The sequence below is a fragment of the Pseudophryne corroboree genome, chromosome 2 (assembly GCF_028390025.1).
Source record: "Pseudophryne corroboree isolate aPseCor3 chromosome 2, aPseCor3.hap2, whole genome shotgun sequence".
Classification (NCBI taxonomy): Eukaryota; Metazoa; Chordata; class Amphibia; order Anura; family Myobatrachidae; genus Pseudophryne; species Pseudophryne corroboree.
This window is the reverse complement of record NC_086445.1, coordinates 13,070,558-13,082,842: the sequence shown is the minus strand read 5'-3', so window position 1 is coordinate 13,082,842 and position 12,285 is coordinate 13,070,558. Positions and strand designations below refer to the sequence as shown.

At 55.5% G+C, this 12,285-nt stretch overlaps 1 protein-coding gene across 3 annotated transcripts in view; it reads right to left on the bottom strand.

Annotated features, from left to right (window-relative positions):
* Window positions 1–12,285, bottom strand: part of LOC134992811 (zinc finger protein 485-like) — a 113,243-nt gene that overhangs the window by 43,222 nt on the left and 57,736 nt on the right. For all 3 annotated transcript variants that reach the window (XM_063950811.1, XM_063950812.1, XM_063950813.1), the window contains one exon: window positions 3,852–3,929. In XM_063950811.1, coding sequence (XP_063806881.1) covers window positions 3,852–3,929 — 78 coding nt within the window. The remainder of the gene's footprint in view (window positions 1–3,851; window positions 3,930–12,285) is intronic.

Below are 12,285 nucleotides of genomic sequence, written 5' to 3'. Positions count from 1 at the left end.
GTGCAACTATTTTCACAAAGCTGGACTTGAGGGGTGCCTACAATCTCATCCGAATCCGTGAGGGTGACGAGTGGAAGACCGCCTTTAACACCCGTGACGGACATTATGAGTACCTCGTCATGCCCTTCGGATTGAGCAACGCTCCAGCAGTCTTCCAGCACTTCGTGAATGAGATTTTCAGGGACATCTTGTACCGCCATGTCGTGGTTTATCTAGACGACATCCTCATCTTTGCTAATAATCTCGAAGATCATCGTTTCTGGGTAAAAGAGGTTCTTTCCCGTCTCCGTGTCAATCACCTCTATTGTAAATTGGAGAAGTGTGTGTTTGAAGTTAAAACCATTCTGTTTCTAGGTTACATTGTGTCCGGTTCCGGACTAGAGATGGATCCTGAGAAACTCCAAGCAATCCAGAATTGGCCTATACCCTTAAGCCTCAAAGGGGTCCAGAGGTTCTTAGGGTTCGCCAATTATTATAGAAAATTTATACGAGACTTTTCCACCATCGTGGCGCCTATCACTGCATTAACCAAGAAAGGTGCTAATCCGTCCAAGTGGTCCGAGGAAGCTACACAGGCCTTTCACCTTCTGAAGCAACGGTTCATCTCTGCACTAGTTCTGAAACAGCCCGACACCGACTCTCCTTTTATCTTAGAGGTAGATGCCTCCTCCGTTGGAGTAGGAGCAGTGTTATCCCAGAGGGCCAAAGATGGACATCTACATCCTTGCAGTTTCTTCTCCCGGAAGTTCACCCCAGCTGAGCGCAACTATGCCATTGGCGATCAGGAGTTGCTAGCCATCAAGCTCGCTCTGGAGGAGTGGAGATACCTGTTGGAGGGAGCTTCCCACTCAATCACCATACTTACCGACCACAAAAATCTTTTATATCTCAAAGGCGCACAATGTCTGAATCCTCGTCAGGCCAGATGGGCACTTTTCTTTTCTAGGTTTGACTTTAAACTCCAGTTCTGTCCGGGTTCTCAGAATCGTAAGGCCGATGCCCTTTCCCGCTCATGGGAGCAAGAAAATGAGTCCGAGTCTGCAGACAAGCATCCTATTATTAATCCGTTGGCATTCTCCACGGTAGGGATGGACTCTACGCCTCCACCAGGGAAAAGTTTTGTTAAGCCAGTTCTAAGGAAGAAGCTCATGCATTGGGCCCATGCTTCCCGTTTTGCTGGACATACAGGCATTCAGAAAACCCTTGACTTTATTTCTAGGTCCTACTGGTGGCCAACTCTGAAGAAGGACGTTATGGAATTTATTGCCTCCTGCCCAAAGTGTGCCCAACCCAAAGTCTCCCGCCAGTCGCCTGCGGGGCAACTGGTTCCATTATCTGTTCCCCGTCGACCTTGGACCCATTTGTCGATGGACTTTGTTTCCGATCTACCTATCTGCAACAAGTTTAATACCATCTGGGTGGTAGTTGACCGGTTCACCAAGATGGCACATTTCATCCCTCTCACCGGTCTTCCGTCAGCTTCCAAGTTGGCTCAAGTGTTTATACAAGAGATCTTCCGACTTCACGGTCTTCCTGAAGAGATCATCTCGGATCGTGGAGTACAATTTGTAGCCAAATTTTGGCGAAGTTTGTGTCAAGCCCTCCAAGTCAAGTTAAAGTTTTCCACGGTTTACCATCCTCAGACCAATGGTCAAACCGAGAGGGTGAATCAGGACTTGGAGGCCTTCCTCCGTATATATATGTCTTCCTCTCAAGATGACTGGGTTCAACTCCTTCCTTGGGCCGAGTTCAGCCACAACAATCAATACCATTCCTCATCTTCTTCTACACCATTCTTCATTAATTATGGATTCCACCCTAAAGTCCCAGAATTCCAACCGCTTCCCGCAACTTCTGTTCCAGCAGTGGATGTCACCTTGCGTCAGTTTTCAAATAACTGGAGGAACGTCCGCGCAGCCTTGCTTAAAGCCTCATTCAGGTATAAGAAGTTTGCCGATAGGAAGCGTAGAGCGGTTCCTGCTCTCAAGGTGGGTGATCGTGTGTGGCTGTCCACGAAGAATTTGAGGTTGAGAGTTCCCAGCATGAAATTTGCACCTCGCTACATCGGACCCTTCAAGATTGAACAAGTCATCAATCCTGTTGCCTACAGGTTACAGTTACCATCCTTCTTGAAAATACCCAGGACATTTCATGTTTCTTTGTTGAAACCGCTGATCCTGAATCGGTTTCATTCCGCACTTCCTCCAGCTCCCAAAGTTCAGACTCAACGGGGAGTCGAGTACGAGGTGGCCAAGATTTTGGACTCACGTTTCCGTTACGGTCAGTTACAATACCTCATTGACTGGAAGGGCTATGGTCCTGAAGAACGCTCTTGGACCAATGCCTCAGACGTCCATGCTCCTGCCTTGGTCCGAAATTTCCACGCAAAGTTTCCTTTAAAGCCTAAGAAGTGTCCTGGGGCCACTCCTAAAGGGGGGGGTGCTGTCACGATCCGGGTATCTGGACGCCATTACTTACCCTTCAGATGCCTCCTAAGGCTGGCTCAGCGTTCCAGGACCGGATCCCGCTGTTCCTGAGTTTCCACATGCAGAATGTCAGAGTGGTGATTTCATCAGCCGCGGCCTCCGCTGTGCCCGCGTGGTTAAATGTGCGCTTGTCAGTCTGGCGTCTCCTGTCTCCTGTGGCCGGCGTCGCCATTACTGTTTCAAGTCTCACATGGATTACAAACCAAACTTCCCTCCAAGTGTCTGCATGGGCGCAGCCATCTTGGATTTTGTCATCTGATTATTTCCACCAATCTGCTGTCTGTATTGTTGATTTGCATAATTGCCTAGCCAACCCCTTCCTTGCTGCAGGTATAAGTATGCTGTGCCTGAGCAAGGAAGGCGTCAGTGCTTTGGTTGTCTAACCTAGTTCCAGTTTGTCTCTCTCCTGTGGTTGTCTTCCAGGTTCCAGCTCCTGTCTCCAGACTTCTGCTATAGAGACCCGCACCAGCATTCCATCTGCGGTGTAGCCTGACTCTCCGATCCATTCTGGACTCACCTGTTTCCAGCTACAACAATCACCTGCTTCCAGCCCAGCTTCCAGCAGTGTACAGCTTCTCTTAAAGGGCCGGTGTCCTTTCTGCAGTTTACCACTCTCCACCGGTATTATTATTTCACCGCTCTCAAACAATCACCTGCTTCCAGCCCAGCTTCCAGCAGTGTATAGCTTCTCTTAAAGGGCCGGTGTCCTTTTCTGCAGTTTACCACTCTCCACCGGTATTATTATTTCACCGCTCTCAAACTCCAAACTTCATTATTATTTCATCGCTCTCAAGTTCGTTTATTATTTAACTGGTTCCAGCCAGTATCCACTCCGTACCAACAACAGTCTGGTTCCAGCCAGTATCCACAGCAGCCGTTTTACCTTCAGCAGCCCAGCCTTTCCTGGAACATCAGCTGGTACGATCCTGGGTTCTCTCCATTGCTACAGTCAGGCCTGGTAAGGACTTTCCAACTAGAAGATTATAAGAACTGTCTCACACTACCAGTGCCTGTGGCCCTTGCCACCCTGTAGTACCCAGGAATTGTATTTATCCTCTGTTGACTTTTATGTTTCCTTTTACTGCTGCTGTGTTACGGAGTTTGTCATAATAAACATCATTGACTTTTATCCTGGTTGTCGTGGTCACGCCTTCGGGCAGTTATTCTACATGTTACTTACATGTCTAGGGGTCTGATACAACCTCCCAGGTTCCGTTACATCTCAGCCCCTACAACTGAGGCTGCCTCCCGTCAGCTCAGGCCCTCAGTTGTGACATATCCCTTATGGATGCTAGAGAAATAGGCGTAAAACCGGCGAGCTGCGGTCATGAGCGGCTCAGTGTAAAAGTCATACTATACACCGACCTGCGTGTTCCTGAGAGACGCACGGATCTTCCCCGCTCTCCATCTTCACCACTATCTCAGGGGCTGATTCGCTGAGTCCTGCAGGGAGGAAACAAGGTGGATTTATATTCTGCTGTAACTCCCTGACCCTATAGTGTTACATCACCGTACGCTTAATATTACATCACTGTTCCCCTAGATGGTGATGCACCAGATGTAAGTTACCAGAATCATTTGTGGATATATCGGGAACAGTATATGTTTGAAGAAATGCGGATCTTTACTCAGTAAGTGAGACCTATGTGTGTAGTGTCCTGTGAGTGCGGCCTGTGTGGTAGTATCCTGTGAGTGCGGTCTGTGTGGTAGTATCCTGTGAGTGCGGCCTGTGTGGTAGTGTCCTGTGAGTGCGGCCTGTGGGGTAGTGTCCTGTGAGTGCAGGCTGTGTGGTAGTATCCTGTGAGTGCGGCCTGTGTGGTAGTATCCTGTGAGTGCGGTCTGTGTGGTAGTATCCTGTGAGTGCGGCCTGTGTGGTAGTATCCTGTGAGTGCGGTCTGTGTGGTAGTATCCTGTGAGTGCGGCCTGTGTGGTAGTATCCTGTGAGTGCGGCCTGTGGGGTAGTATCCTGTGAGTGCGGTCAGTGGGGAAGTGTCCTGTGAGTGCGGCCTGTGGAGTAGTGTCCTGTGAGTGCGGTCTGTGAGGAAGTGTCTGTGAGTGCGGTCTGCGGGGTAGTGTCCTGTGAGTGCGGCCTGTGTGGTAGTATCCTGTGAGTGCGGTCTGTGTGGTAGTATCCTGTGAGTGCGGCCTGTGTGGTAGTATCCTATGAGTGCGGCCTGTGGGGTAGTATCCTGAGAGTGCGGTCAGTGGGGAAGTGTCCTGTGAGTGCGGCCTGTGGGGTAGTGTCCTGTGAGTGCGGTCTGTGAGGAAGTGTCTGTGAGTGCGGTCTGCGGGGTAGTGTCCTGTGAGTGCGGCCTGTGGGGTAGTATCCTGTGAGTGGGGCCTGTGGGGTGGTATCCTGTGAGTGCTGCCTGTGGGGTAGTATCCTGTGAGTGCGGCCTGTGGGGTAGTATCCTGTGAGTGCGGCCTGTGGGGTAGTATCCTGTGAGTGCTGCCTGTGGGGTAGTATCCTGTGAGTGCGGCCTGTGGGGTAGTGTCCTGTGAGTGCGGCCTGTGGGGTAGTATCCTGTGAGTGGGGCCTGTGGGGTGGTATCCTGTGAGTGCGGCCTGTGGGGTAGTATCTTGTGAGTGCGGCCTGTGTGGTAGTATCCTGTGAATGCGGCCTGTGAGGTAGTGTCGTGTGAGTGCGGCCTGTGTGGTAGTGTCGTGTGAGTGCGGCCTGTGTGGTAGTATCCTGTTAGTGCGGCCTGTGGGGTAGTATCCATCCTCTGAGTGCGGCCTGTGGGGTAGTATCCTGTGAGTGCGGCCTGTGGGGTAGTGTCCTGTGAGTGCGGTGTGTGAGGAAGTGTCCTGTGAGTGCGGTCTGCGGGGTAGTGTCCTGTGAGTGCGGCCTGTGGGGTAGTATCCTGTGAGTGCGGCCTGTGGGGTAGTATCCTGTGATTGCGGCCTGTGTGGTAGTATCCTGTGAGTGCTGCCTGTGTGGTAGTATCCTGTGAGCGCGGCCTGTGTGGTAGTATCCTGTGAATGCGGCCTGTGAGGTAGTGTCGTGTGAGTGCGGCCTGTGTGGTAGTATCCTGTGATTGCGGCCTGTGGGGTAGTATCCTGTGATTGCGGCCTGTGGGGTAGTATCCTGTGAGTGCGGCCTGTGGGTTAGTGTCCTGTGAGTGTGGCCTGTGAGTGCGGCCTGTGGGGTAGTATTCTTTGAGTACGGCCTGTGGGGTAGTGTCCTGTGAGTGCGGCCTGTGAGGTAGTGTCCTGTGAGTGCGGCCTGTGGGGAAGTGTCCTGTGAGTGCGTTCTGTGGGGTAGGGTCCTGTGAGTGCGGCCTCTGGGGTAGTATCCTGTGAGTGCGGCCTGTGTGGTAGTGTCCTGTGAGTGCGGCCTCTGGGGTAGTATCCTGTGAATGCGGCCTGCGTCGCAGTGTCTTGTGAGTGCGGCCTGTGGGGTAGTATCCTGTGAGTGCGGCCTGTGTGGTAGCGTCCTGTGAGTGCGGCCTGTGTGGTAGTATTCTGTGAGTGCGGCCTGTGTGTAGTATCCTGTGAGTGCGGCCTGTGTGGTAGTATCCTGTGAGTGCGGCCTGTGGGGTAGTATCCTGTGAGTGCGGCCTGTGGGGTAGTATGCTGTGAGTGTGGCCTGTGAGTGCGGCCTGTGGGGTAGTATCCTGTGAGTGCGGCCTGTGGGGTAGTGTCATGTAAGTGCGGCCTGTGGGGTAGTGTCCTGTGAGTGCTGCCTGTGGGGTAGTATCCTGTGAGTGCGGCCCGTGGGGTAGTGTCCTGTGAGTGCGGCCTGTGTGGTAGTGTCCTGTGAGTGCGGCCTGTGTGGTAGTATCCTGTGAGTGCGGCCTGTGGGGTAGTATCCTGTGAGTGCGGCCTGTGGGGTAGTATCCTGTGAGTGCGGCCTGTGGGGTAGTATCCTGTGATTGCTGCCTGTGGGGTAGCGTCCTGTGAGTGCGGCCTGTGGGGTAGTGTCCTGTGAGTGCGGCCTGTGTGGTAGTGTCCTGTGAGAGCGGCCTGTGGGGTAGTATCCTGTGAGTGCTGCCTGTGGGGTAGTATCCTGTGAGTGCGGCTCATGGGGTAGTGTCCTGTGAGTGCGGCCTGTGGGGTAGTATCCTGTGAGTGAGGCCTGTGGGGTAGTATCCTGTGATTGCGGCCTGTGGGGTAGTATCCTGTGAGTGCGGCCTGTGGGGTAGTGTCCTGTGAGTGCGGCCTGTGTGGTAGTGTCCTGTGATTGCGGCCTGTGGGGTAGTATCCTGTGAGTGCGGTCTGTGAGGAAGGGTCCTGTGAGTGCAGTCTGTGGGGTAGTGTCCTGTGAGTGCGGCCTGTGGGGTAGTATCCTGTGAGTGCGGCCTGTGTGGTAGTGTCCTGTGAGTGCGGCCTGTGGGATAGTGTCCTGTGAGTGCGGCCTGTGGGATAGTGTCCTGTGAGTGCGGTCTGTGAGGAAGTGTCCTGTGAGTGCGGCCTGTGGGGTAGTATCCTGTGAGTGCTGCCTGTGTGGTAGTGTCCTGTGAGTGCGGCCTGTGGGGTAGTATCCTGTGAGTGCGGCCTGTGTGGTAGTATCCTGTGAGTGTGGCCTGTGGGGTAGTGTCCTGTGAGTGCGGCCTGTGGGGTAGTATTCTGTGAGTGTGGCCTGTGTGTAGTATCCTGTGAGTGCGGCCTGTGTGGTAGTATCCTGTGAGTGCGGCCTCTGTGGCAGTATTCTGTGAGTGCGTCCTGTGTGTAGTATCCTGTGAGTGCGGCCTGTGGGGTAGTATCCTGTGAGTGCGGCCTGTGGGGTAGTATCCTGTGAGTGCGGCCTGTGTGGTAGTATCCTGTGAGTGCGGCCTCTGTGGTAGTATTCTGTGAGTGCGGCCTGTGTGGTAGTGTCCTGTAAGTGCGGCCTGTGGGGTAGTATCCTGTGAATGCGGCCTGTGAGGTAGTATCCTGTGAGTGCGGCCTGTGCGGTAGTGTCCTGTGAGTGCGGCCTGTGTGGTAGTATCCTGTGAGTGCGGCCTGTGGGGTAGTATCCTGTGAGTGCGGCCTGTGTGGTAGTATCCTGTGAGTGCGGCCTGTGTGGTAGTATCCTGTGAGTGCGGCCTGTGGGGTAGTATCCTGTGAGTGCGGCCTGTGGGGTAGTATCCTGTGAGTGCGGCCTGTGGGGTAGTATCCTGTGAGTGCGGCCTGTGGGGTAGTATCCTGTGAGTGCGGCCTGTGGGGTAGTATCCTGTGAGTGCGGCCTGTGTGGTAGTATTCTGTGAGTGCGGCCTGTGTGGTAGTGTCCTGTGAGTGCGGCCTCTGTGGTAGTATTCTGTGAGTGTGGCCTGTGTGTTGTATCCTGTGAGTGTGGCCTGTGTGTAGTATCCTGTGAGTGCGGCCTGTGTGGTAGTATCCTGTGAGTGCGGCCCGTGGGGTAGTATCCTGTGAGTGCGGCCTGTGTGGTAGTATCCTGTGAGTGCGGCCCGTGGGGTAGTATCCTGTGAGTGCGGCCTGTGTGGTAGTATCCTGTGAGTGCGGCCCGTGGGGTAGTATCCTGTGAGTGCGGCCTGTGTGGTAGTGTCCTGTGAGTGCGGCCTCTGTGGTAGTATTCTGTGAGTGTGGCCTGTGTGTTGTATCCTGTGAGTGTGGCCTGTGTGTAGTATCCTGTGAGTGCGGCCTGTGTGGTAGTATCCTGTGAGTGCGGCCCGTGGGGTAGTATCCTGTGAGTGCGGCCTGTGGGGTAGTATCCTGTGAGTGCGGCCTGTGTGTAGTATCCTGTGAGTGCGGCCTGTGTGGTAGTATCCTGTGAGTGCGGCCTGTGGGGTAGTATCCTGTGAGTGTGGCCTGTGAGTGCGGCCTGTGGGGTAGAATCCTTTGAGTACGGCCTGTGGGGTAGTGTCCTGTGAGTGCGGCCTGTGGGGTAGTATCCTGTGAGTGTGGCCTGTGAGTGCGGCCTGTGGGGTAGTATCCTGTGAGTGTGGCCTGTGAGTGCGGCCTGTGGGGTAGTGTCCTGTGAGTGCGGCCTGTGGGGTAGTATCCTGTGAGTGCGGCCTGTGGGGTAGTATCCTGTGAGTGCCGCCTGTGTGGTAGTATCCTGTGAGTGCGGCCTGTGGGGTAGTGTCCTGTGAGTGCGGCCTGTGGGGAAGTGTCCTGTGAGTGCGGCCTCTGGGGTAGTATCCTGTGAATGCGGCCTGTGGGGTAGTATCCTGTGAGTGCGGCCTGTGAGGTAGTATCCTGTGAGTGCGGCCTGTGGGGTAGTGTCCTGTGAGTGCGGCCTGTGGGGTAGTACCCTGTGAGTGCGGCCTGTGGGGTAGTATCCTGTGAGTGCGGCCTGTGTGGTAGCGTCCTGTGAGTGCGTCCTGTGAGTGCGGCCTGTGTGTAGTATCCTGTGAGTGTGGCCTGTGTGGTAGTATCCTGTGAGTGCGGCCTGTGGGGTAGTATCCTGTGAGTGCGGCCTGTGGGGTAGTATCCTGTGAGTGCGGCCTGTGGGGTAGTATCCTGTGAGTGCGGCCTGTGGGGTAGTATCCTGTGATTGCGGCCTGTGGGTTAGTGTCCTGTGAGTGCGGCCTGTGGGGTAGTGTCCTGTGAGTGCGGCCTGTCTGGTAGTGTCCTGTGAGTGCTGCCTGTGTGGTAGTATCCTGTGAGTGCGGCTCGTGGGGTAGTATCCTGTGAGTACGGCCTGTGGGGTAGTATCCTGTGATTGCGGCCTGTGGGGTAGTGTCCTGTGAGTGCGGCCTGTGGGGTAGTATCCTGTGATTGCGGCCTGTGGGGTAGTATCCTGTGAGTGCGGCCTGTGGGGTAGTGTCCTGTGAGTGCGGCCTGTGTGGTAGTGTCCTGTGAGTGCGGCCTGTGTGGTAGTATCCTGTGAGTGCGGCCTGTGGGGTAGTATCCTGTGAGTGCGGTCTGTGGGGAAGTGTCCTGTGAGTGCGGCCTGTGGGGTAGTGTCCTGTGAGTGCGGTCTGTGAGGAAGTGTCCTGTGAGTGCAGTCTGTGTGGTAGTGTCCTGTGAGTGCGGCCTGTGGGGTAGTATCCTGTGAGTGCGGCCTGTGGGGTAGTATCCTGTGAGTGCGGCCTGTGTGGTAGTATCCTGTGAGTGTGGCCTGTGGGGTAGTATCCTGTGAGTGCGGCCTGTGTGGTAGTATTCTGTGAGTGCGGCCTGTGTGTAGTATCCTGTGAGTGAGGCCTGTGAGGTAGTGTCCTGTGAGTGCAGGCTGTGTGGTAGTATCCTGTGAGTGCAGCCTGTGTGGTAGTGTCCTGTGAGTGCGGCCTGTGGGGTAGTATCCTGTGAGTGCGGCCTGTGGGGTAGTATCCTGTGAGTGCGGCCTGTGTGGTAGTATCCTGTGAGTGTGGCCTGTGGGGTAGTATCCTGTGAGTGCGGCCTGTGTGGTAGTATTCTGTGAGTGCGGCCTGTGTGTAGTATCCTGTGAGTGAGGCCTGTGAGGTAGTGTCCTGTGAGTGCGGCCTGTGTGGTAGTATCCTGTGAGTGCGGCCTGTGGGGTAGTATCCTGTGAGTGCGGCCTGTGTGTAGTATCCTGTGAGTGCGGCCTGTGTGGCAGTATCCTGCGAGTGCGGCCTGTGGGGTAGTATCCTGTGAGTGAGGCATGTGGGGTAGTATCCTGTGAGTGCGGCCTGTGGGGTAGTGTTGTGTGAGTGCGGCCTGTGGGTTAGTGTCCTGTGAGTGCAGGCTGTGTGGTAGTATCCTGTGAGTGCGGCCTGTGTGTAGTATCCTGTGAGTGCGGCCTGTGGGGTAGTATCCTGTGAGTGCGGCCTGTGGAGTAGTATCCTGGGAGTGAGGCCTGTGGGGTAGTGTCCTGTGAGTGCGGCCTGTGGGTTAGTGTCCTGTGAGTGCAGGCCTGTGGGTTAGTGTCCTGTGAGTGCAGGCCTGTGGGTTAGTGTTGTGTGAGTGCGGCCTGTGGGGTAGTATCCTGTGAGTGCGGCCTGTGTGGTAGTGTCCTGTGAGTGCGGCCTGTGGGGTAGTATCCTGTGAGTGCGGCCTGTGTGGTAGTGTCCTGTGAGTGCGGCCTGTGGGTTAGTGTCCTGTGAGTGCGGCCTGTGGGTTAGTGTCCTGTGAGTTCGGCCTGTGGGGTAGTATCCTGTGAGTGCGGCCTGTGGGGTAGTATCCTGTGAGTGCTGCCTGTGGGGTAGTATCCTGTGAGTGCGGCCTGTGGGGTAGTATCCTGTGAGTGCGGCCTGTGTGGTAGTGTTCTGTGAGTGCGGCCTGTGGGTTAGTGTCCTGTGAGTGCGGCCTGTGGGGTAGTATCCTGTGAGTGCGGCCTGTGGGGTAGTGTCCTGAGAGTGCGGCCTGTGGGTTAGTGTCCTGTGAGTGCGGCCTGTGTGTAGTATCCTGTGAGTGCTGCATGTGGGGTAGTATCCTGTGAGTGCGGCCTGTGGGGTAGTATCCTGTGAGTGCGGCCTCTGGGGTAGTATCCTGTGAGTGCGGCCTGTGGGGTAGTATCCTGTGAGTGCTGCCTGTGGGGTAGTATCCTGTGAGTGCGGCCTGTGGGGTAGTGTCCTGTGAGTGCGGCCTGTGGGTTAGTGTCCTGTAAGTGCGGCCTGTGTGTAGTATCCTGTGAGTGCTGCATGTGGGGTAGTATCCTGTGAGTGCGGCCTGTGGGGTAGTATCCTGTGAGTGCGGCCTGTGGGGTAGTATCCTGTGAGTGCTGCCTGTGGGGTAGTATCCTGTGAGTGCGGCCTGTGGGGTAGTGTTGTGTGAGTGCGGCCTGTGGGTTAGTGTCCTGTGAGTGCGGCCTGTGTGGTAGTATCCTGTGAGTGCGGCCTGTGGGGTAGTGTTGTGTGAGTGCGGCCTGTGGGGTAGTATCCTGTGAGTGCTGCCTGTGTGGTAGTATCCTGTGAGTGCGGCCTGTGGGGTAGTGTTGTGTGAGTGCGGCCTGTGGGGTAGTATCCTGTGAGTGCGGCCTGTGGGGTAGTATCCTGTGAGTGCTGCCTGTGGGGTAGTATCCTGTGAGTGCGGCCTGTGGGGTAGTGTTGTGTGAGTGCGGCCTGTGGGTTAGTGTCCTGTGAGTGCGGCCTGTGTGGTAGTATCCTGTGAGTGCGGCCTGTGGGGTAGTGTTGTGTGAGTGCGGCCTGTGGGGTAGTATCCTGTGAGTGCTGCCTGTGTGGTAGTATCCTGTGAGTGCGGCCTGTGGGGTAGTGTTGTGTGAGTGCGGCCTGTGGGGTAGTGTCCTGTGAGTGCGGCCTGTGGGTTAGTGTCCTGTGAGTGCGGCCTGTGTGGTAGTGTCCTGTGAGTGCGGCCTGTGGGGTAGTATCCTGTGAGTGCGGCCTGTGGGGTAGTATCCTGTGAGTGCGGCCTGTGTGGTAGTGTCCTGTAAGTGCGGCCTGTGGGGTAGTATCCTGTGAGTGCAGCCTGTGGGGTAGTGTCCTGTGAGTGCGGCCTGTGGGGTAATATCCTGTGAGTGCGGCCTGTGTGGTAGTATCCTGTGAGTGCGGCCTGTGTGGTAGTATCCTGTGAGTGCTGCCTGTGTGGTAGTATCCTGTGAGTGCAGCCTGTGGGGTAGTGTCCTGTGAGTGCGGCCTGTGGGGTAATATCCTGTGAGTGCGGCCTGTGTGGTAGTATCCTGTGAGTGCGGCCTGTGGGGTAGTATCCTGTGAGTGCGGCCTGTGGGGTAGTATCCTGTGAGTGCGGCCTGTGGGGTAGTATCCTGTGAGTGCGGCCTGTGGGGTAGTATCCTGTGAGTGTGGCCTGTGGGGTAGTATCCTGTGAGTGCGGCCTGTGTGGTAGTATCCTGTGAGTGCGGCCTGTGTGGTAGTATCCTGTGAGTGCGGCCTGTGGGGTAGTATCCTGTGAGTGCGGCCTGTGGGGTAGTATCCTGTGAGTGCGGCCTGTGGGGTAGTATCCTGTGAGTGCGGCCTGTGGGGTAGTATCCTGTGAGTGT